The sequence below is a fragment of the Acipenser ruthenus genome, chromosome 42, assembly GCF_902713425.1.
Source record: "Acipenser ruthenus chromosome 42, fAciRut3.2 maternal haplotype, whole genome shotgun sequence".
Lineage (NCBI taxonomy): Eukaryota > Metazoa > Chordata > Actinopteri > Acipenseriformes > Acipenseridae > Acipenser > Acipenser ruthenus.
Window position 1 is genome coordinate 8,064,388 of NC_081230.1, and position 24,313 is coordinate 8,088,700.

Below are 24,313 nucleotides of genomic sequence, written 5' to 3' on the forward strand. Positions count from 1 at the left end.
CAGCCACAAACACATACATAGCTCAATGTTTTATTTAGCGTGCTATGCCGGAAGCAGACACCATATTCGTCCGAGCTCAAAGACATTCATTTCAGTAGGCGATCGCTATTTGTCATTGTTTTAGGTTTTTTTTTTCCAAGTGTTTGTTTAGAACCATCGCTTTGCAGCTCTGAAAGGAAATCGCTGCACATTTCTGGGTGCAACATCTTCCCGTTGCATTTTGTGTAGGATCACTGTGAATGAAAAGGGCATGGCAAGCCGAGACAGAAGGGATATGTATATATTTGATTTTTTGCACATTTTCACTGTCATATCAGGTCTGATTTAAAATGCAAATACGCCGGATAGTCATTTTTGGATGTACGCTCTTCAGCGGTGGATGGTGTGGGACGGCGGCTCAAAACACAGCGAGAAAATACAAATGCTCATGATTTGATGACCAGAATGCATTTTGGGGAAAGACAAAAGAGACACAATTTGAACTGCGTTTAATTCATTTGAATTTTTGTACCCCTGTGGATTATAATAGCAGAATGCTTCGCGAATAGGTGTGTGAAGAGCAACTATATCGATATCATGGGTTATTATTATTATTATTTGGTTTGTTTTCATTTTAAATTCCCTTTTTCAATTGGAAAATATTTCCCACAACTGAAGACACAGGGTCTGAATTTATAAGCATCGCTTTCATAAAATCATTTCGTCTGCTTTTTTTTATCCTATTAAGTATCATTATTGCACTGAATAATTTGGGGTATGCATTCAGTAAAATACAGATTTATATAATTTTGTTTTGTATAAAAGTAAAACCACATTCTCCAGATCCCGTCCGAATTGTTATTTTGCACACACAGTCATCCTTATGACAATAAATACAACATTATTTTGCAAGTTCTTGTTTCTAATGTTATTGTTTTATAATAATTTGCTGCTATCATTTTTAGATTACTGCACTAATGCCAATGCACTTGGGTGTATTGTTATTATTAGTATCGTTATTATTATTTGTATTATTTTAGCCGTGTCAAGCGGGATATTTACAATTTCTTACAAATTTCTGCTTACATTTTAGGTTGAAAAAAAAAAAAAAAAAATCCCAGCTCGGCTGCATTGCTTCCACCTTTATTAATATTATTTTTCTTTCCTTGTTTTTATACATTTAAAATAAGCCACCCCATAATGTTCAAGAATCGAATCCGCATGTTTTTAAACGAGCTCAAAGTTCTGGTTTTGATGCGTTCCGGTTCGAGACAGGCCGAGCCAGACGTAGACTTAGACAACCGGCGGACAAACATGCGAGGGCTCCGGGTAGGCGGATGCGGGTGGCCGCCGTTCAGCGACTGCTCGTCACGGGACGACGAGGAGGAATACTACGGAACCGACCCGCGACCGAGGAGCCTTGCTTTTGAGGAAAAAGATGCCAAGCTCCAAGCTGGCTTGGACGCTGTCTCTCTCGCAAGCAGTCTCGATAGCGGAATGCGGAGTCCGCAGTGTCGAATCTGCTTTCAGGGACCAGAGCAGGTAAGAGAACGCAACTCACTTTCTTACAATGTATTAAAACGTGCTAACAGCATCACATGATGATGTCTTTATAGACGCGAGATCCAGACTGTTATTACCGTGTATATCATTTTATGTTTTGACCCAGGTAATGCAATGGAATGATGTCTACTTGTCAGTACACACACACAGCCTACAATTCGTGTTTTTTTTCTCTCGCTGTTTTAAGTCAAAGGAGCTTTCCTTTTACATGAACAGAAGCGACAAGCGCTACAACATCTAGCTGTTTTTTTTATCCCTCAGCTGGGGCCGCCAGACATCCATTTGTTTCGATCGTTTTGCTCTCCCCTCCCCGTAAAGTCTGTCCGATCCCTTATCATTAAACGCCACTGACCGACTGGCTATGTGCCAGTGAACGGCTGTTGATAATGCAACAAAGAGAGTCCCCATGTGAATATGTCGAAAATGCGTAAATTAGACCAGCTCAGACGTTGTGCTTGGCTGCTAGCTAGGGCAAGCGGGTAATCGCATTGCTAATCAATATCAAGCTATCAAGCAACTGCATAGATTACATTATGAAGCGGGGTGATATATTCACTGCATTCTTGCAGTGCCTGATGACTATATACGTGTGTGTGTGTGTGTGTGTGTGTACATAGCTGGCTCTTTGAGCTAATATATATATATATATATTAATGAGAAAACATGATCTGTTCAGTTTGTTCACATCTCCCAAAGGATCAGCGATAATATTGCTAATGAGAATGAAAAAAATATTGATTGGCAATCATGTCAGGTTCGGAAGCTGTTTTTCAACAGGGAGATGCAGCTTTTATATACCACTGAATAGAAACAAGCTGCGTGCGTATCTAATGCAGGTGCTTCCAATTTTCTCCCTAACCCTTGGCTATAATTACAATTAGACAGTAGTCTTAGAAAAAAAACACTTAAGATGCCATAAATATCTGATTAGCTGTCTAGATGGGTAATCTACATTCAAACGGTATTTTGAACAGGAAAAAGTCTGATGAATTTCAAACCAGACACTATCTCCTGATAAAGAACGGAAAACAGTGCCCTCAAAAAATATTGACTAAGCCCTGAATGAAATCAACACTCAGGGCTCCTTCTTTAGCAACACTACATGATCACTATGGCGCTGCCATAATTTAGATTTGTTTCAGGGTTAGTAGGTTTCTGGTTACAAAGAACTCAGCAACCTATTTGCAATTCAGCTCAATCCCAGGTTCTAGGTATTGAAATAATTCCATAACTCTCACCTGCAGGTATTCAGAGGAACCCATTTTATATCTGGTTCTAGGTTAAATAAAGCTCTCAGTTTGCTGGCCTTATGTTCCTAGGTCATTTCACCTTAGCACTTGTATTCTGTGTCCCATCCTGTGGTTCAGGTAAGGAAAGGGCCACAGTAAATTACTAAAAAGCCTCGCTGGTTGCGAAGCAGGTCATTCAATCAGCAAAGCAGCTGATTGGGGAGAGAAATTCTCTCCACCCCACCTCCTACTTTTTTTTTTTTTTTGGGGGGGGGGGGTGTTACAGAAGGATCATGGGTAAAGTTTTCAAGATATTCTGACAGATAAAGTAAGCTGGCATCTTGGTGATTGAGGTCAATTTGTGCCAATTAAATTAATAATCTGTCTAGCTGTTTATACATTTTATATATTATTAGTAATGGACAACAAAAATATAGTTGTGAAACAGACCATCTCCAGTATCCATCCATGTCTGTATACAGTAGGTATTACTGCTTAAGTTTAACACTGACAATGTAACTAGAATTACTACAAAGTCAATTTTCACTAAAAAGCTTGGTGGAAAGGCTGATATAACCAAGCTTCAGAACCCTATTGAAAATCAGTTGGATTGACAGTTTCAAAGTGAATCAGCCGTTAACACCGAGTAAATCTTCTATACAGCTTCTTGCTCACAGCCTGCCAATCCTTAGCTTTGCTCTGTGAGCTGTCCAGCGCCTATGGTGCTGAACTGGGTGTTCGTTTTGTGATGTGGATTCAACGTCTACTGAGGAATGCATTTGTGGCTGAACTGGAATACTGGTGAAAGGGAAATGCATGTGATCTTAGCGAGCCGTCCGTCCCACAAGTGCACTGGTGCCACCGAATTTTATCAATTTACTGCCGCGCACAGCACAAGGAGGTTAAGTGACTTGCTCAGGGTCACACACAGTGAGTCAGTCAGTGGCAGAGGTGGGATTTGAACCAGTGACCTTCTGGTTACAAGCTCAGGACTTTAACCACTGGACCACACTGCCTCCTAATTCTGCACCCTGGTGGGGATGCCTCATCCTCCATGGCCATCTCTCCATCCAGCTGAGCATGTGTGGGATGAACTTTAGCAACGCGTTCATCATCACAATCCTTGTGCTCAAACTGATATCAGATAGAGGCCCTAATAAAGTGGCCAGACAGTGTATTTAGTGAGGGGTGAGTCGGTTGTGTGCATCTACTCAATTGTCTTAATGTTTGATGGATCTAAAAGGATGTTTAACTCGCGGGGTCAGTAAATAAATGTGTTTGCGAGGCTAAAGACTGGGTTGTTCAGATAATCCTCAGCAGGGCGATACCTGGGGGTATTTAATTGCTAGTGTCACTCATAAAACAAGGAGCAGCTGTGATGTGTCACTTGCTGACAGTTTGGTTAGATGACAACAAGAAATCCATCAGAAGTGGTGTAAAGGATCATGGGACATGGGTTGGCGACACACATCCAGAACTGGTTTCCTGCTTGTGTGTGACGTACGCACTGCAGTAATCTAAGACAGGGTTGAATTGCCATGCCATATAATACAGTGGCACCAAACTTAAGTTCGTTGTGTGTAGGGTATTGTATAACAGATGCCGTCTTGTGAAATTCTGGCTGCTCAAACTGCAAACGATGATATCTGATAACAGGTGTCACTATGTCTGTAACACACATCCCCCATCGCCACGGCTGTGAATTCAAATTCAGAGCTATCATGTGACTAAAACGTTGATGATCATGATCAATAGTATGGTATACCAACAGTATTTACAGATTACTATCGAATACGAACTGGCAATGAACAGCTTCATGAACATTGCAGAAGTGGTATTTAAAAAACTAGATGTCATTTGGCAGGCAAATGGGGTGTTACAGTAGGATCATGGTACATTTCTCAAGATATTCTAAGTGATAAAGTAGGTTGGCGGCATCTTTGTGATTAAGGACAATTTGTGCCAATTAAAATAATAATCTGTCTAGCTGTTTATGGACAAGACAAATATAGTTGAAAAACTTTGAGGGGGGAATGTAAACTAAATGGACTGTCAACTGGGTTCTGATGGAGTGTACTGAAGGCTGCTCCACCGAGTATTTCAGTATAGAAACGTCTGCTTTAAAACATGTGAAAAAGGAAGAAGCCTGGCTCACGGTAATGTAAACAGTGTAAACAGATCTAATTAAAAAAGCCTCTTCTGTATTCAGCAGGCTCATCGGATTGCGTGGCTTCTGCTCTCTCTCCTCTGCTCCCACGTGAGACTGTTTGCACCACAGGGGTGACAATCTGCAGTCTGTTAGGTCTCGTGTAGGTCTTCAGTGTAATATCTTAATTAACCTTTCACTCCTTGCAGGGAGCGGGCCTCAATGCAAATTAATTACATACAATGCAATACCATGTTTGATATATACTGTGTATTTTTCCATCCAGGTGAAGAAGGACTTGCAGACTGAAAACGTCCTAATATAATTTATTTTTTGTATCAGTTATTCACAATTATTCAATGTTTTAAACAGTAGATTCAAAATTCAAAATTAATATTTTGTATAGGGTGCTGTATGTTTTAAACTAATAACCCCCCCACAAATACATAACTGATTTCATAATAATTTGTAGTATGCTTGGTTTCATATCCAACTGATACAGAATATGTTAAAAAATATATATGTCACTGCAATGTGTTAAAAAAAGCAGCTGTCCCTTTAATATACCTATATATATATATATATATATATATATATATATATATATATATATATATATATATACATATACAGTATATATATACCAGAGAGGCCTAACAAATGAACCAATCATCTGCGGGCTAAAATGTAATTCTGCGAATTACAAATACGGCAGCAGATGTTATGCAAACCGACAGCAAAACATTTGGGATCAGCTAATACTCTTATTCATAACTAATGAACGTATTAAGAATGACCTTTATAATATCCCATCGTTTTGGATTCGTGAAGGTTGTTAGAGTTTGCCAGATAAGACAAGCAAAGCCGTTTCAGCCTTTCCGGTTTTACTGCGAGCTTAATTAGTCACACCTAGACCCGTGGCCTCTACAGTATGTCTAGTTAAGCACAGTAGTGACCTTTCAGTGCAAAGCCTGGATAGGGCAGGTACAGTGGGACAAGGCTGCAGCTGATAGAACTGTCCTGTAGCATTTTCAGATTCTTCAATGAGTTTGCAGTGGTGTGAACTAATATACACGCAGGCTTGTAATCCAGTAACATGGTTCCTTAGCAGTGCCAGATAGACAGCGTGCTGCTGTACTGTCTGCGCAGTGTATCCTACAAATGTGTTAACATAGCTGGTACTACTGTGGTCTGCGTGGTTCTTATTGTGGTTTAATACTTGCCCCCCCCCCCCCCCCCCCCCCCCCTTCTAATGGAGATTGTTCATTTTCAGGGTTGGTCAAAGAATTGGGACACTTATACATATGCTGGTCTACAATGTGAACACGATATCTATCGTAATTATAATTATCACACACTCCTATAGATGTTTCTGATTGCGTTTAGCTATAATAGGATAAACTCTCTGTTTTATACAAGTATTTTGAACCTTTTAGTTACTGTAATTATAGTACTGTTTTTTTTTTTTACTATCGTTGAAGATGAAATGATTTTTCAAGTACTGAAATATCAAACTCCTTCCTGGTGTCTAAGAACATCCGGTAGGTCATATGGCCTGGTTGCAGCGAGATCATTGGAGTAAAATTGACCTACAGCACAAAGGGAAATGATATGGTACCAGGCAGCATCTGCAACTTTTAACCTGTATATATCTGTAAATAAAAATATCAAAAACAGGAAACCAAATCATTTTATACAAGAGGTAAGATTTTGCTTCGTATTTCTTTCAGACCAACTACTTACCACATGCCTTACAGTTACAGATACCGGGTTCCTGGTATCTAATTAAAATGTTAAAATGTTGAAAGAATTGTAAGACTCAATATCAACATCTTTCAAGCAAGCACTTGATGCCTTGAGATATAAATTCTAAAAATCTGCGGGGAGTAATTGTATCAATTACTGTACACTGTGAACTGTTTGTATCAAACACACAGGCAATAATGGGACAGCACTCGGTAATACAGAGGATTTTTAATATTCTCCATTGCCGCGGTCTAGCCAAGCTCCTTTTTCAAGATCAGCAACAGATGCAGCGTAGAATCACATTTCTTAAGCTGTGGAGGCCAGTAAAGGTCCACCATATATTGTGAGCACACTTGAACACTGTGCCCAAGCTCAGCTGCAAGGTGGGATGATGCTTTCCAACTCAGGACACAGAGGAACAAGGAATTGATCAAGTGGGGTACAGTGCACCCTTTGAAGAAGAGATGTATGCTCTGAAGTTCCGCTTCGCACACACACATTTAGGCAAGATATGTAAGACAGGCACTCATTAGTGCGAACGAGAAAAGCTACCTGAATCCTCTGCTGACAGACCATCTCCGTACCTGAGCTTTCTCCCAGAACATCAGGTAACTGATCGTTATCTATAGATTTCTGTTTATAACCAGGTGCCACACTGTTGTGTCTAGCGATAATGTTTGAGCTAACGTTTGGATAGTGCAACCAATAAATGTAAACTTCCTAACATAGCAATTAGTATTGCGCACGCTCATTTGCAGACATCAAATTAGTTTCCTTACAAAGCCGTGGTTCCATCTGCCACTGGGACAGACTTGAAAGTGATTTCAAATCAGACCCCTTTCCATCAACAGCAGATTGAGATCACAATGATTTCAATGGGGACCTAGTTAGGATCGCTGGCTGGCAGAGTCTCTCCAAAACTCATGGTGCAAGTTACCAATGCGAAGGATTCGAGAGACAGAAAAGAGGCTAGGAATATATAATACTGTCAGGGTAATACTGGAGGTCGGTGACCATATTTATAAATAGCAATTATACAAAAATGTGCTACATACAGGTGATCTTTGACTTTGACTGGATTGTGGAACTGGAAGATTTCACAGTTCCTCTGAAATAAATACAGCTGTGGTCAAAAGTTTTGCATCACCCTATAGAATGAACACATTTTGCTTCAAGAAGTCGAATGAAACCTGCTGAATAATGTTACGTTAACATAGTGAATTACATACCGCTTTGCAGTTTTTCACATTCTTAACGAAAAACTGACAACGACTGCAAAAATGTGACATCGTGAAATCTAACGTGAAATACTGCACTGCTATTATCATTTTGTAGTTTCTTTGATTACATGAAAAGATCTAAATTATGTTCATATTTTTTAAATTACGTCTCAATCCTAAAATTCAAGGCGATGCAAACCTTTTGGCCACAGCTGTAGATCCAGAGATCATTACAAACACACACCCCTTTGTTTGCTGTGCAAGAGACAAACAGGATATCGCTGCTGTAGAAATAGTGCAAAGAAGAGCAACCAGAATTATCCCGGGTTTAAAAGGCACGTCATATGCAGACAGGCTAAAAGAATTGAATCTATTCAGTCTTGAACAAAGAAGACTACACGGTGATCTGATTCAAGCATTCAAAATCCTAAAAGGTATAGACAATGTCGACCCAGGGGACTTTTTTGACCTGAAAAAAAAAAAACAAGGACCAGAGGTCGCAAATGGAGATTAGATAAAAGGGCATTCAGAACAGAAAATAGGAGGCACTTTTTTACACAGAGAATTGTGAGGGTCTGGAACCAACTCCCCAGTAATGTTGTTGAAGCTGACACCCTGGGATCCTTCAAGAAGCTGCTTGATGAGATTCTGGGATCAATAAGCTACTAACAACCAAACGAGCAAGATGGGCTGAATGGCCTCCTCTCGTTTGTAAACTTTCTTATGTTCTTATGAGACCAGACTGGACAGCAACCTGTGACATGGTGTAATACTGTAAGACTATGGAGCCCACGACTCCAGGTGGTCATTTGCCTAATCCAGCCTGGAAGTCATTGAGCAGCGAGGAGAGAGTCGACTGTGTTTACTCTCCACTGCCTTTCCTTGAGCGCTCCATTTGTCCTCCGAATCAATGTGCAGAGAGCAAGATCATCCAGAGCAGGATCAGCGGTGAGATCCCTGCAGATCTCTCCAGTTAGAGAGGAGAAGGATATAAGGGTCTCGAATGCAGACACACTGCTGGTGCCATCACAACTTGCAAAGTTCTGAGATCAATCAGCTACAAGGAACTGGATGAGCTTAGCTTATGGTCTGGGAGTGTATCTCTCCCGTTTAATTTGATGGGGTAATGTGTTTTTTTAGTGTAATATGGTGAGAATTAACTTCCAGCTAGTACAAAATGAAATAATATTCAAACATTTGTTTCCGTTTTGAAAGTGTAACAGGCATTTCTTTTGTGCATGTAACTTCCATACCTTGTTTAATTTCTCTTTTCTCTATTGTTGTTCATGTTTTATTTATCCTGTTTTTTTGTTTCCTTTGTTTTACTGTACAGCCCTCTGAAAAGGCCAGCTGTAAAACTGAGATCTGTTGCTGTTGTCCTACAGAAATATATATTGAGAAGAGGGCTCAGGAAGCCTCCGGGCTGATCAAATATTGATAACACTTTTAAATATTTAAGACAAAACAACTTTGTATGGCATTTGACCTGTAAGATAAACAGAGTATGACACTACTGCTGAGAGCACATGATTTGTACAGAAACCAGACCAATGATGGTTAATATGCAGAACACATGGGCTGCCAGGTCCACACCAGCAAGGCTGAGGAACCTCGCAGTGTATTTCAGCTACAGACACATTTTCTGCACCCTGTAGAATGAACTAATTTTGCTTCATAAAGTCGAATGAAACATGCTGAATAATGTTACGTTAACATATTGAATTACATACCGCTTTGCAGTTTTCCATCGACTTAATGGAAAACTGATAAAAACGGAAAACTGTGACATTTCGAAATCTAACATGTACTAATGTTATGGCTTCAGGTAGACTTTTGCAATATCATTTTGTAGTTTATTTGATTACATAAAAGATCTAAACTTTTTTACAATTGCAAGACCAATCAAATATTATGTAATGATGTTGCAATCCTGGGTGCTGCAAAGCGTTTGGCAATAGCTGTACACCATTAACACGACAGCAGTGACAACAGATTGTGTGTGAGAATAGTACTAGACGTGTTGTCCACTCCCCTCTAGTTTAACAGCCTTGAGTTCACCAGGCACGGAGAGAGAGAGAGAGAGAGAGAGAGAGAGAGAGAGAGAGAGAGAGAGAGAGAGAGAGAGAGAGAGAGAGAGAGAGAGAGAGAGAGAGGTGGGGGATGGAAGGGAATCAGAGAGGCAGGGGAGAGGGAGAGGGCTGGGGTATCAGAAGACTGGTCAGTATCTGGATGGGGACTTCAAGGGAAATCTGTCTTTCTGTCTTCTGTTTGGGTTCAACCAGTAGACACCCTTGTTACCAAGGTTGCTTGGTTTGAATTGTTTTCTTATAATGACTAGCATGCCAACGAGCGCTTAGTTGAGTGATCACATATCCACTCTGAACACTTCTTGTACTCCTACAATACCTTCCAGGTATCTAATAATAATAATAATAATAATAATAATAATAATAATAATAATAATAATAATAAAACATACACATATTTAGTGCTTTACATCATGAATGATCCCAAAACACTTCAAATAAAAAACAGGAAATAAAGAACAAACCCCAAAGCAATCCTGCCCAGTCTTGAGCTCACCTCCAGGTCTGAGGCTTTCCTCTTCTGGCTCAGATTCACTTCGTATCTCGATTTCTGTTTCATCACAGCCTGGGGTCTGTTTCTAAATTCAGTTCAGGTCTTAATGGCCTCAGCAGAGCTCTCAGAAACATGTCTAATCTCAACATGTGGGGCCGTGTAAGCATTAGGCTATCCCCCTGATGGAACAAGAAATGCTTTAGTGAGAATTACCACAAAGAACACATTAACATAGCCAGGATACCTCCCTGAACTCATAGCAAGAGCAAGGAGCACTTTCGAAATCGAATGTGGCTGGACAGCGATTTGTCTTTTAAAACCCATATTGATGAAGCTCAATCTCAAGTCAAATCTAGAACTGGTTTCCTCTTTCGCAGTAAATCATGTTTTACACGTTCTGCTAGGTTTGCTCTAGTCCAGATGCTCTAGTCTGTTCTTCCAATACTGGATTATGGTGATGTTGTCTGCAAAATGGTCTCAGAAGCTGCTTTGGGGAAGCTTGATGCTTTATACCATTCTGCTGTAAGATTTCTAACTGGTGCTTCTTATCTTCATATTGTGATCTTTATATTATGGTTGAATGGCACACTAGGTGATTGGATCATCGGCTTAGGTTAGTTTATAGAACCCTGATTGGAAAACTGCACTATATCTGCACAGCCTATTACAGTTCTGTGCTTCAGTTTACAATTTAAGATCAGATTCATTTATTAGATTGGTTCTTCCACTGGTTTTGGGGCGTAATTTGTTTCAGTTTGTGGCTGCTCATGACTGGAATCAAATCAAATTAAGACTACAGAGTTTTGTTTCGGAGAATTTGTTCTCAATCTGCTCATGACTGGAATGAATTTCAAATCAAATTAAGACTACAGAGTCTTGTTTCGGAGAATTTGTTCTCAATCTTCTTAATCTAAAATAAAGGTTAAACGAAAATGAAAGAATAACAGAGGCTTCAGCTCCCTTTGTTCGCCGTGTGTCAATTAGTCAATCCATCCCCAGACACGTTCCACACGTGAATCCAGCAGGGATAGAATTAACCCTGTCCCTGTCAAACTTCCATTCAAAGTATTTCAACTGTATTTAAACTAAACACTGTTATCCGCCCTGCCACAGGGAGCTTTTCAAACATTTCCGGGAGAGTTTATAATGTATTAATGCAGTTGGGCTGCAGACTGTAATGCCTTCATGAATCGGTCAGTCCTGAAAACTTGTTCTCTGTGGCTTATTAACAGCAGCAGGTTCAATAAAGGGACTGAGCGCTTTAATAGAATCGAGTCAGCAATCCAACAAGCCTGCCTGCCGTCTGCAGAGGATAAGAGGAGAACCGGCTACCTGAATATTTATTACAATGGAAATTAGATTTCTAGGGGGGCGGGTGGAGGCAGAATGTGCCCGCTAACCTGCTTGCTTTACTATTTTACTGTGTTTTGAAACAAACCGCAAGTATACAGAGCAAGGGGGAGGAGAGGCACAGCACATTATAGCTGACAAGGCAAAATAAATCTGCTTGCATGCCTTACTTTCAGGTTGAAGACACTGCTGGGGTGAACTGGCTTAGGAAGTTAAACCGCATTGTTTTAATTGAAATCGAAAATGCATGTGTTTCTTTCAAAACTGCACATATGAGCTCCCTCCAGTCCAGGGCAGGCTTGAGGCACGGAGACTGAACTGCTCCCTCACCCCCCTAAGAAAAAGGGTGCTCCCTCCAGTCCAGGGCAGGCTTGAGGCACGGAGACTGAACTGCTCCCTCCCTCACCCCCTTAGAGAAAGGGTGCTCCCTCCAGTCCAGGGCAGGCTTGAGGCACGGAGACTGAACTGCTCCCTCACCCTCTAAGAGAAAGGGTGCTCCCTCCAGTCCAGGGCAGGCTTGAGGCATGGAGACTGAACTGCTCCCTCCCTCACCCCCTAAGAGAAAGGGTGCTCCCTCCAGTCCAGGGCAGGCTTGAGGCATGGAGACTGAACTGCTCCCTCACCCCCTAAGAGAAAGGGTGCTCCCACCAGTCCAGGGCAGGCTTGAGGCATGGAGACTGAACTGCTCCCTCACCCCCTTGGAGAAAGGGTGTTCCTTTTTTATTTTTAGTTCAGGGTTCTCTGTCAGTGCAGTAAGCTATACAGAGACTGCAGCACAAGTCAGGTTGGGGTTATTTTGTTAAGTAGAATCAATATCACTTCTGCCTAATGTGTTGATTGACACTACAAGTTGCTAATTAGTATTAATATTTAACATCTCCTGACAGAGCAAGCTAATTATGTTTGTAGAAGTAATTAGGAAAACATAAGGCAGATGATGCTGTCACCAGTCTTTCCAGTGGTCCGCTTTACCAAGATAAACAAGCCTTTATTTACACAAATCAATGATGACTGTTTTTCATTTTAAAGTTCGCTGTCTATCTATCTATCTATCTATCTATCTTGCATTTATATAACACCCTAAATGTGTTCACATCACAGAGCGCTTCACATAAAAAGAACAAGGGACAGTTCTAACAGTTAAAGGCAGCTTCTGAACAGATGGGTTTTCAGCAGCCAGCCAAAAGAAAAAGTTGAGTCTGCATGTGGGATTTCGTCTGGGAGGGCATTCCAGGCTTTTGGGTGCACTAAATGTTCTGGATTAATCCAGCAGCAGCTTGAGTCTGTGTCTGTCAGTCTATCTCACCACCTCAGGGCACTGATAGTCAGGTCTCAATGGGATCGCATTGCAATTTCCTCCCTTTCCACCCAACCCAGGCAGACAGCCCATAGAGACTTACTAACCCCAGCATAGATGAACAATCCTGCTGCAGCTGTAATTAACAGCATATTGGCAAAGGTGCGACTGAGCAGTGTGCCAAGTAGAGGTTTATTAAAAACCCTAACCCCAAATCACTATGCTACAGCCACAGATACAAGTTTTGCATCACCTAGAATTGTAGGATAGATTTAATTCCTCATCTGTTTCCTATCATATTATTAAAGATGCAGCAGTTAATTGATTAATCGATTACTGATCGCTTCCATTAAACAGTAAAATTAGTATATAAACCCATTTTGGAGCCCAGCTGGCTACCCAGAGACACCTGCTTTCAGTCCATTTGTGTTTGTTTTACAACGAGAAATGGCAGAATTTAATGACTACAAATTGACTCAAACTGTGATCAAAACACCATGTTCAATCCATTGCTTCCAACGTGGCCCAGAGCTCTAAGAAACATGTCTAGTCTCACATCTGGGACAACAGAGTATAACCATAAACCGATCCCCCCTGCACCCTCTTGTGGGTGACGTTTGTTCCATGTGTTGTTTCTTAGTGGCCTTGTTGCAGGAGGACAGGTTAACGGTTACACTCTGGTATACCAGACTTAGAAACAAGACATGTTTCTGAGAGCCAAACAGCTTATTGGCGTACATTCAGCATTGCACTCAGAATGAAGATACCTGTTTTAGCAGTGCTGAGTTTAATTACACAGTTGACTAAGTCTGTTGGTCCCTAGTGCTTGTTCTTGGCTGTGTATTTCTCATAATCAACAACTGTCTGAGTGTATTAGTGTATGTTTATATGGCCACTTCACAATTAAGGCCATAGTCATGATTTACTCTGATTGACTTTGGTGAATTCGTTTTTGTTTTTTGTTTTTTAATGGTAAGTATATTGGAAGTTGTTGGTGAAGATGATTTAGTGAACGCTCCTTTCTGATATATTTTTTTAATTACCAATGAAGGGTAATTGCGTAAGAACACAAAACAATAATTTTTCCTTGAAGGACTTTTCTTTTCCCCGTGTTCATTCCTTCCACTGGAAAGACTACAAGAGACGTTCTCCAGTTTTATCGTTTACAAGTTAATTAATTATTTGTTTATTTAGCAGACACCTTTATCCAAGGCGACTTACAGAGACTAGGGTGTGTGAACTATGCATCAGCTGCAGAGTCACTTACAATTACATCTCACCCGAAAGACGGAGCACAAGGAGGTTAAGTGACTTGCTCAGGGTCACACAATGAGTCAGTGGCTGAGGTGAGATTTGAACCGGGAACCTTCTGGTTACAAGCCCTTTTCTTTAACCACTGGACCACACAGCCTCCTGTAAGTGATAAAAAAATGCCATAAAAATCAAACACAGCTGTAACATAATCGTTCACATAACTGCGAGATCTACAAAGCGATGGTAATGCATATTAGATAAGCCTGACTGGAATGATGTTGTTAGCTATATGTACTTTAGGCTATGATTTGTTGTTCCTTTCACTGGACTTAATAGCTAGATTAGTGGCAAGCTCCTACAGACAACTCTTGCAGAGGTTTGATAGAATAGAACGGACAGTCCTTGGGTATCTTGTTGCATCCAGGCTTTACCTGTAGGTTATTTTTTTAACGCTTCTAAATAGATGCCAAGTGTTTGACGTGAGTAAGGTACTGAGTGGCAGTGCCAGGGATCTGTCAAAGACTGCAAACCAGCTCTCGTCTTCTCTCTGCGTTTGTGGGTTTCTCCGCTCGAGGCGAGCTAGCTGTTCTCTGTTTCTTTTATCGCTTAGCTGTTAAATTGTGGAGTGAAGTCAACCAGTGGAACCAGTCCCACTCAGACAGATATCAGTAGTGTCTGAATCACAGTCTGTTTTTACACTAAAAAGGAGGCCATTCAGCCCATGCATACCATGGAGCCTTTACCTGGTAGGCTGTTCCATGCATTAATAACTCTGTGTGTAAAAAAGTTCTTCCTACCTTCTGTTCTAAACTTTCCTGCTGTCAAAGTTTGCCTTCTTGTTGTACTCTCTGTGCTACATTGGTAGTAACATCTTGGGTTTGTCTATCGAAGGCTTTATCTTGGAAAACACTGATTAGGTTTGGATAAAGTTATGTGTGGGTAATTGGTATAGTGTGGGTGTAGGTTACAATACTTTGTAATGAGCCTTATAAATGCTTTACCATACCTCACTGGGCTTTCAATAAAGCCTTACCATGCTTTCACTAGGATTTATTAAACTTTGACATGCTTTTACTGTGAAAAACCTTTTATAACAGCAGCTCACTGTCTTTCTTTCAGAAAGACTTGGATCTGATTGTCAGCCTCTGTCTCTAAAATGCATCTTTCATGAAGTTCTGTACAATCTAAATCTGTAAGGTTTATTCACCTAAATACTGTTAGAATTCAAAGCCATGGAAATAAATTTTACACAGCCGGTCGTAAGTCTGAATCCAACAAGACAAAAAGAGTGATTCTGCTATTAAAAAAAAAAAAAAAAGAATTGGTGCTACAGTTGCCAAAACATGAATTGTGCCTCAGTCCGTTCTATCTGTTTTTGAGATGTTTTTGCTGAATTTTTGGCATTCAGTGCGTTTAAAATCGCTGCGCATCCTGGATTAACACATAAAGTAACAAGCAAACAAATCAAACATTAGCAACTCAGCAAAAGCTGTCCAGTAATAATGTTAAACTGACAAGCATGTCAGTAACCTCCATCTTCCATCACCACGGCTGTAAATTCAACATCAGAGCCATCAGTGTGATAAAAAAAAAAAACAGTGGATCACCGTGATGTGTACTGACACTGTATGTACAGAAGAGGCCAGATTAAAAAGGGGGGAATGACTAGTTTAATGAGATTGAATTGGATAAATGGTATTTAATAGCTTGATGTCATGAAGCAAATGAGGTATTGAAAGTTTACAGAATGTTCGCATCTTATTTTGGTGGCATGGGGATGGTTCATAGAGGTTCTGTACAGTTACATTATGCTTGTGTGGTGTAGCCTGCTTCTTCACTGCATGTAGGTCAGTATTGCCCACCAGTGTTGTTAATGCTGACCCCTAGTGGCTGGAGGGAGTATGACAAGGCAGTGCCCTGGAGTTTGGTTTTGTTTTTCTGGGAGATTAGGCAATGTGTCAGACAGGCAGAGCCTTACAGCTGCTGAACGCGCCATTGGGAACTGTCACACAGAAGCTACACCAGCAGATGAGGAGAATGTAGCTGATTTTGATCTGCTACGATCACCCTTCATCTCCAGCAGAGCCTCCCTGGACACTTTTAAATATGACTGCTGTAAAGCTCCTAAACAAGCCCTTTGGCTAATTCGATCAAATGTTGCCACGGAGTAGATATTTGTACAGTCGGCTGAATGGAACGACTGCGTTATCTTAACTGCACTAAACTGCTTGCTGTTGAGCACAATTGAATCTGATTTCATCTTCCTGAGTGCTGCCTGTTGCGAATAATCACTGTTTCTAGAACCTTCTAGAACTGTCTGTGTTAAGGTTTTTCCTCCAGAGTTCAGGAACTGCTCGTCAGTTCTACCTGCCTGTCCTGTCATAGACATACCTTATGTAGTCTAGATCAGTCTTTATATTAGTAAGCTCTAGCACCACCTAGTGCTCAGCAGTTTATAGGAAATCCAAAGTGGCAGATCACCAGGTGGTGAAAGACACTTTGTCTGACCTTGCCTACTTGGTGAGAGTTTATTGCATAACCATGGCTTGTTCTTTAGAATTCAGCACTCTTATTCGGCTAGATAAGCCACTGCATGTGTGAGTGCTTCCTGACACGTTCTATCTGTATAGTCTCCTACAGAGGGCGCTGTTGAACACATACTGTACAGTACCTGCCTGTTTCCCTCTCTCCCTCACAGTAATGACTCTCTTTGTCCTGCAGGGGGAGCTGCTGAGCCCGTGTCGGTGTGACGGTTCAGTTCGCTGCACACACCAGCCCTGCCTGATTCGCTGGATCAGTGAGAGAGGATCGTGGAGCTGTGAACTCTGCTACTTCAAATACCATGTCCTGGCTATTAGCACAAAGAACCCCTTGCAGGTACACTACCTCAGCAATGCCTTCAGCAGTTTCTTTGAACAAGTAATCCGTTACAGCTAAATGTTACTGGAATGTACTTTGAAATAAAATACAGTTACAAATAGTTTCTTCCCAGGTACGGATTATACTTTACAGAGATGGGTTTTTTTCAGTCTGGTCAGGCTGCAGCTTGAAATATTCTTTGGCGATGTCATTTGTTACCACATTTCACTACCTGGAAAGTGTCATCAGATTACTGGAGAATGTAATCAGATTACAAAAAATATGTAATCTGATTACAAAAAGTATGTAATCGGATTACAAAAAATATGTAATCGGATTACAAAAAATATGTAATCAGATTACATGTAGGCGTTACATGTATTGGGTTACACCCCAAGACTGGCCTTCAGTTACTATCAAATCTACTTGGGATGATTTGAAAAAATGGATTGATTGCAAGCACCATAAATAGTGAGACATAGTAAGCAATTAAAATGATATTTGAAGCTAATCTTCAATCACAATACAAACTAAACCGGTTGTGTCTCAGAAATGCACAGACTAATTATGAAGCAAACTGAGCAGCCTGCGTGGGAAATGTCATTATGATGTTATTTTTAGCTGGGGTTTTAATCAACTGCTTCTGGTGACCTTTCATTCAACTGCAATCCTCATGCAAAATGGAAATGTCTGATCATGCCAGTGGATTGTATAAAAGGGCGTGCCACGTGCTCGTGAGCTGCTGTGCTGAAGGTCACGGGTTCCAGTCAGGATCTCAATTCCGCCCTTAAAAGAAGTGCTAATGTAGGATTAGCCATAGATATCTGCAACACTGGCTAGATCAGCCAAGGTGTCTTTCTAGATATAAGAGCCGGCGCCATATCCTGTAGTTGCCTTTTGTTTTTCTGCCAGTGCACTTCCTACTACTATAAAGACACTGCATTGAATATGTCTATGGAGGGGCACTAGATCTGAAGAGCAGCTCCTGAACTCAAAGCCTCTTAACACGGCTTTCCACAGAAATTACATTAAATGCTATAGGAACCACTCGGAATGATTGCAAATCGCATATAAAGAGATCAAGGAAGCAAACTCCAGTACCAGATATCATGCTTAAAAATGAAAATCCATGTTTGCTAGAACATGCTTTTCTTTTTAAAACGGATGCATGCCTGTAAGGTAAATATATAGCACTAGTGCGTTAACTCCAATCCCTTTAAGGCAGGGCTTCTCAAACTCAGTCCTGGGGACCCCCTGTGGCTCCTCGTTTTCATTCCAACCAAGCTCTCAGTTACTTAAATAGAGCCTTCATTGAACAGATCATTTGCTTAATTAGACCTTTTTACTTGTTTTCAGCTCTTAAACAGTTGCAGTTCAATTTACTTATCAAATGTTACAGCTAACTAGAGACCTGCAACTGTTCAAGAGCTGAAAACAAGTACAAAAGGTCTAATTAAGCAAACTGTCAGTTCAATTAAGGGTCTCGTTAAGTAATTGAGAGCTCGGTTGGAATGAAAGCCAGCAGCCACAGGGGGTCCCCAGGACTGCGTTTGGGAAGCCCTGTTTTAAGGGGTACAGTAGCTTCAGAACAAGGTGTTCGTCTCCTGTGCCGGGTCTCAGTCTCCTCTCTCTCTCTCTCTCTCTGCCCCCCCCCCCCCTCCACCCACCGCAGTGGCAAGCGATCTCATTGACAGTGATTGAGAAGGTGCAGATCGCTGCTATAATCCTGGGCTCTCTCTTCCTCATCGCCAGCATCTCCTGGCTCATCTGGTCCTCCCTCAGCCCCTCCGCGAAGTGGCAGCGGCAGGACCTGCTCTTCCAGATCTGCTATGGCATGTACGGCTTCATGGACATCGTCTGTATAGGTGAGTCCTTTCAAAGGCAGAGAGCGCAACTGCAGGCTGCAGGGACACAGGAAGCATGCAGACAGGGCGAGGCCTCTCTTACCCTAGCTTTATATTAGTCGGTTTAGTTAAAGTGATGGTGGCGAAAAAAGTCATTGTGTAAATCTCACCGGTCTTGCACTTATCTGTATAGGTCTCAGGTGTGGAGTTTTAACAGAAGCACATGTAAAGCAAACCTAAGCAGCTAATGGAAGAGCTCAATGGGTTTCTGGAATTATTTTGTGATGTGCAATTACTTTAAAGATAACTCTGCTATTTCACGGGCATACCAAGTGTGCTTGCAGGCAGTTTTGAAACCAGTCAACACAACCCTTATAAAACTTGACCGCAGTTTCCCCCTGTGCTTTTCCCATGGTTTTACTAGGCATTTACCATAGTTTGATATGTTCCTCACTATGCTTTACCATACCTCGCGATTCTTTACAATGCTTTACCACGCTTTCACAATGCTTAATCATACTTTGCAATGCTTTTACTATGGGAAACCTTCAGCACAATACGGTGCTCCACACATCTGATGCATTCATCCATGCATAGAGGTGTCTCGCCTGGTCAATTTCTCTTCTGACTGCAGCGTAACTGAAGGTTCTTTGTGACTCACAGCCACCTTTCACCTTTCCATGAAGCCCCAGGAACACGGAGAATTAATTTGTAAAAAACTACTAGCTGTTCCCCTTGTATGAAGCTTGCACATTCTTGGGGGGGGGGGGGGGGGGTCCTATTGTAATGAGTGAAATATTGCATTTTTTCATTCCAGTCTGCATTGCAGTGCTTGGACTAGGAGTGGATCAGCCAGCATCTCTATATTCGTAAGCACTAGTATCATCTAGTGCACAGCATTGTGTTACCAGCAAAATAAACGCAAACCCACAAAGAGGCAGATCACTAGATGGCGCTGTCACATACTTCTATAAAGACATTTGGCTGATCTAGACTGTGTCACATGCATCTGTGGCGGGCAGCTCAAACAGAGCAGTTCATGGACTCAAGTAACGCAGCTACAAGCACTTTAACTCATTCAAAAATGAATTGCAGTACCTGCAGTGAGAACCACTCAGAACGACAGCAAACGTCATAAAAAGGTAAAAGGGTATCAAACATGAAGAACGTGAAATGGCTCTGTAATTGAAATGCAGGTCTATTGTGCGTTCTCTCTTAATTTGAACTGTTCTGCATCGACCCAGCACTGGAATTCCTTTGTTAGACTAATTAAACCCCAGATAACATCAGCACCGATTTGAATCCTTTCCTCCCAGCATTCCGCAATGCAAATTGGACTCGAGTATGAAGCTTTAAAGAATACGCAGCTTCAAATGTAACCTTCTCTTTGTACTGACCTTGAACCTCTTTAGAAAGTTTGCCGTTGTTCTATGTTAAAGAACTGCCTGTTTAGTTCAAGATACCATTCAATTTAAGTTTCTTTTAGTATTTCTAAATTCTGCTCGATTCAGTGTTTAATAGTTATGGATGAAAGACTGTAACATATGCCATTTTCCTCACCGATGAAACTGTTTTTATAAACCAGGGAGTTCTTTTAGAGACGTCCTGCTTCTTGTTTAAGACATCAATAAGCAACAAAATGTTTAATTACATTTTAATAAGCGGGACGGTTCTCCCGATAAATGCAAAAATGTGACATACAGCGGGACAGATGGACGGGCAGACAGACCCCCCTCCCCCATATTTCTGCTATTCTCAATAACCTAAACTAACCTGTTAATGTCAGCACCAAGATTTATGACAACTGGACAAGCGGTTCTCTCCAAGTGTGAGATACTGTGCAGTGGACAGATGTACTTATCTGTTCATATCATAATAATATCCTACACAGCACTGTCAAAATTTATTACAACACCCCATTGCTTCTGTTGTTCTGATTTGATGTGCGTATGAAATCAAACCACTGGAACTGAAAATCTTGGAAAACTGTCAAAATAGGCAAATTGGTGACAGTCTAATTTAGATGACTTTAATAGGCCACACATGCAATTAAACATAGAGAGAGAAAATAAACACAGTGTCACAAATGGTAAAATGCAGGACACTTTTTTAGAAGTTGTTTAAGATGCCTAATCAAAGCACAAAGCGGTCTAACATTTTCACACATGAGTGCCTGTTTCTGTATCACTGATCACTGACTGGAAATTCTTCCACCTACAGGTTTTCATGCAGGTCAGTATATAAAGGATATCAACGACACATCTTGAGGTGTTCTGATACATTTGCACACGACTGTATATTGCAGGGTTATACATGTTCCTACTTAGTCTAACTGTGTGCTGCATTTAAATGTGCTTGCCTCTACCTAAGACTACAGATTATCCTTGCAGTCTTTTAAAAAGCCATAAAATGGGATACTTTAAAAGAGTGTGGGTTTGAATGAGCAATATATGGCTGAAGACAGCCCTGCACTGTACAGTGACAGCGACTCGCCTCACTGCCACTGATCAGGATAAGCAGCTGAAACAGAAGCATCCATCTCACAGCACTGATAATTAAGGTCCACTCTCCTTCGTTCTGCATTTATTTTTACACATGATAGCCTAATCCATTTGAAGTCTTATCATCTAATTGGATCCTGGAGACCACGGGGACTTGAGAGAGCATGGAGATGACTAGACGAAGTCCGAGAGAGGGAGAGGGAGAGGGAGAGGGAGAGAGTGGCTTTTTAATCACATCAGATACTGTTCCTTTTGTAAAAAGGGGGATTATCGTCTTAATTTCGCCTTTAAGTGTTCTCGTAGCCTAGGAAACTGCTGTTTGGTTTCTCAGCGGATATGATAGGGACGCTTTCTTCAAGTCAAGCATTGAAAGAGCAGATTTTTTTTTTTTACCCCTTTCAAAATTCATCTTCCTTCCTCATTAGCAGTTCTCATGATCAGAAGCCCTCATATCTAAATAACCTGCCTATTGCCTTGCTATTAATATCCTTGATGACAATAGGTAATGCTCAAGGGAAATTCCTGCAGAGCGTCTCAGCTAGTGAGATATTTTTCATTGCAACAAGCATGGCAGTAACTTTCATCCCCCGTTGCCACAGCTGTAAATTTAAAATCAGAGCGATCAGTATTGAACAAGAATTAGCAATGAAATGATTAATCACAATTTAAAAAAGTGATTCTCCAGCTATATGTAAAACTGGGACATGCAGATGTACAGATGGACAGACAGACAGACACGCCCATGCATCCCCACAATATGGTGTACAGCGATGGCCTTAACATTGACACTGGCTTTACTTTGCCCTTGACAGATTGGTACCGTAAAATGCCCTGAATTGTGAAGTGACCTTTAAGCAAGGGTAGGGCTTAAGGACTTTGAAAGTTTCATTTCCTCTCCTCTCTGCTTCTCCCTGGCAGGCCTGATCATCCACGAGGGCTCCTCTGTGTACCGGATCTTCAAGCGCTGGCAGGCTGTCAACCAGCAGTGGAAAGTGCTTAACTACGAGAAGTCCAAGGACCTGGGGGAGGCTCTTAGCAGCAAGGGCGGAGGCAGGGGTTCAAGGACCAATCGGCACTCCTCGTCCAGCGACAGAAATAACGGGCGGGGCCAGAGGGTTAGAACTATACTCCACCACCACTGTGGCTACACCATCCTGCACATTCTCAGCCACTTGAGGCCTAACGAACACCGGATAAGCGCAAGCTCTAACCGGGAAGTGGTCATGAGAGTGACGACTGTATAAAGCCATGGGACATGCAGACAAATCGAAAAACCGACAGACAGACAGATAAGACTTTCACCGTCTGTTGAGTTAGCCTCTACGAAAGAGGTTTAAAGATATACAAAACTGAAACTGAGTTTGACTTCAGCAGCCAACAACAACAACAACAACAACAACAACAAAGGCTTCATATTGGACTCAATTTGCAGTAGGCCTCACATTTCTGAGCCAGCTTAAACATGTTGCCATGTGTTTTTTTTTTTTTTAAACCATCCAAAAAGGGAATCCATGACGTATAATAAAGCATATTTGAGTTCCCTACCCCCTCATCCAACCCCACTTTCTCATTTCCCATTAAAATGTTTAAAAGAAAAAAATAACTAACAAAACAAAGGATGGCAAGAAAGCCAGGGGTACAGTGTTTACCGAAACCTGAACTACCAGTTTAGAAATGACTGGAAATAAAAAAGGCAACAATAAAACAAAAAGGTGCACCCAAAAAAATAAATAAATAAATAAATAATATTGAATTCCTAAAGGACACATTGTCTGGGCAATAAAGATAACCTGTACATTTCACAGTTAATTTAATGCATGAGCGTGCTGTTCTTTTTACTTCAGCTGGGGGGAAAGCAGCAATGAAAAGAATCTATATGCAAATTGGGACGTCTAATAAATGTGTTTTCCTTTTTTTATGAAGAAAAAGAATGAAAGGGGCTATTTTAATGATCTAAACTGTGGAGGATCTTCATACTGCCGTTCTTTAACTGTGTTAATGCTGCAGGGGTTTTCCCACAAGGGCTATTGACTCACTTAGTATAAATGTTATACCATAACATGTAGTGGCTTGGATTGAATCAAAATTATAGCACTGCCATAACCAAGCTATGGCAGTGCCATAAACTTAATAGCTTCAAATTACATTTTCTTACTTTTTTTAATGATGTTTACAATGATGCTCAGTGGTTTTCTATTTTTATGATGATCACATGCCTTGACCGTGGCGCCCCCTGTTGGTCTAATGCTGTCAACTCCCATGTGTCAAAGGACAAACCGACCAAGTATGTATTCACTATGCACAATGTCACCACCTGCTGGTAATGTTAGGTATTGCAGTCTGTCATTCTGCAGTACAGTATAGCAGTGTGTGGAATGGACATAAACAAATCATCATTATCAGGGGAAACAGATTTGAAGTTTAATCTGCTTTTTCAACATCCCAAAATGACAGCCATGGCAACCGCAATGTCACGGAATACTCGTGAATGGAGTCTTTTGATTGGCCGGGGGTGGACACTGGTTAATATATTACACTCTGTTGGAATTTAAAAGTGCCCATACTAATGGAGCCACTATTGACTTCACAGATTCCCATAGCTTATAAAAGCACTGAACCATTCACAAGCCTTTCACCTCTGCCTGTGGAGCCTATGTGTAAAAAGCCCAGTCTTTGATTTATATGACCTCTGGGCACTTTTGATAAGGGAAAGCAACAGCACTGGACATCTGGAAAACCTTTGAG

The 24,313-nt window shown here is 41.1% G+C and overlaps 1 protein-coding gene across 1 annotated transcript; it reads left to right on the forward strand.

The window, feature by feature from the left end:
* Positions 1 to 23,377, forward strand: LOC117966891 (E3 ubiquitin-protein ligase MARCHF9-like). Its single transcript, XM_059011720.1, has 4 exons — positions 1 to 1,521; positions 17,086 to 17,241; positions 18,896 to 19,088; positions 22,487 to 23,377. Exons 1-4 carry the CDS (start codon positions 1,180 to 1,182, stop codon positions 22,810 to 22,812), a joined length of 1,017 nt encoding a protein of 338 aa, XP_058867703.1. The 5' UTR covers positions 1 to 1,179; the 3' UTR covers positions 22,813 to 23,377.
* Positions 23,378 to 24,313: the final 936 nt, after the last annotated feature.

Coding starts and splice junctions, on each gene's coding strand:
- LOC117966891 (XM_059011720.1), top strand. CDS start 1,180: ATGTTCAAGAATCGAATCCGCATGTTTTTAAACGAGCTCAAAGTTCTG. Junction 17,242..18,895: donor GCACAAAGAACCCCTTGCAG/GTACACTACCTC, acceptor CACCCACCGCAG/TGGCAAGCGATCTCATTGAC. Junction 19,089..22,486: donor CATGGACATCGTCTGTATAG/GTGAGTCCTTTC, acceptor TCTCCCTGGCAG/GCCTGATCATCCACGAGGGC.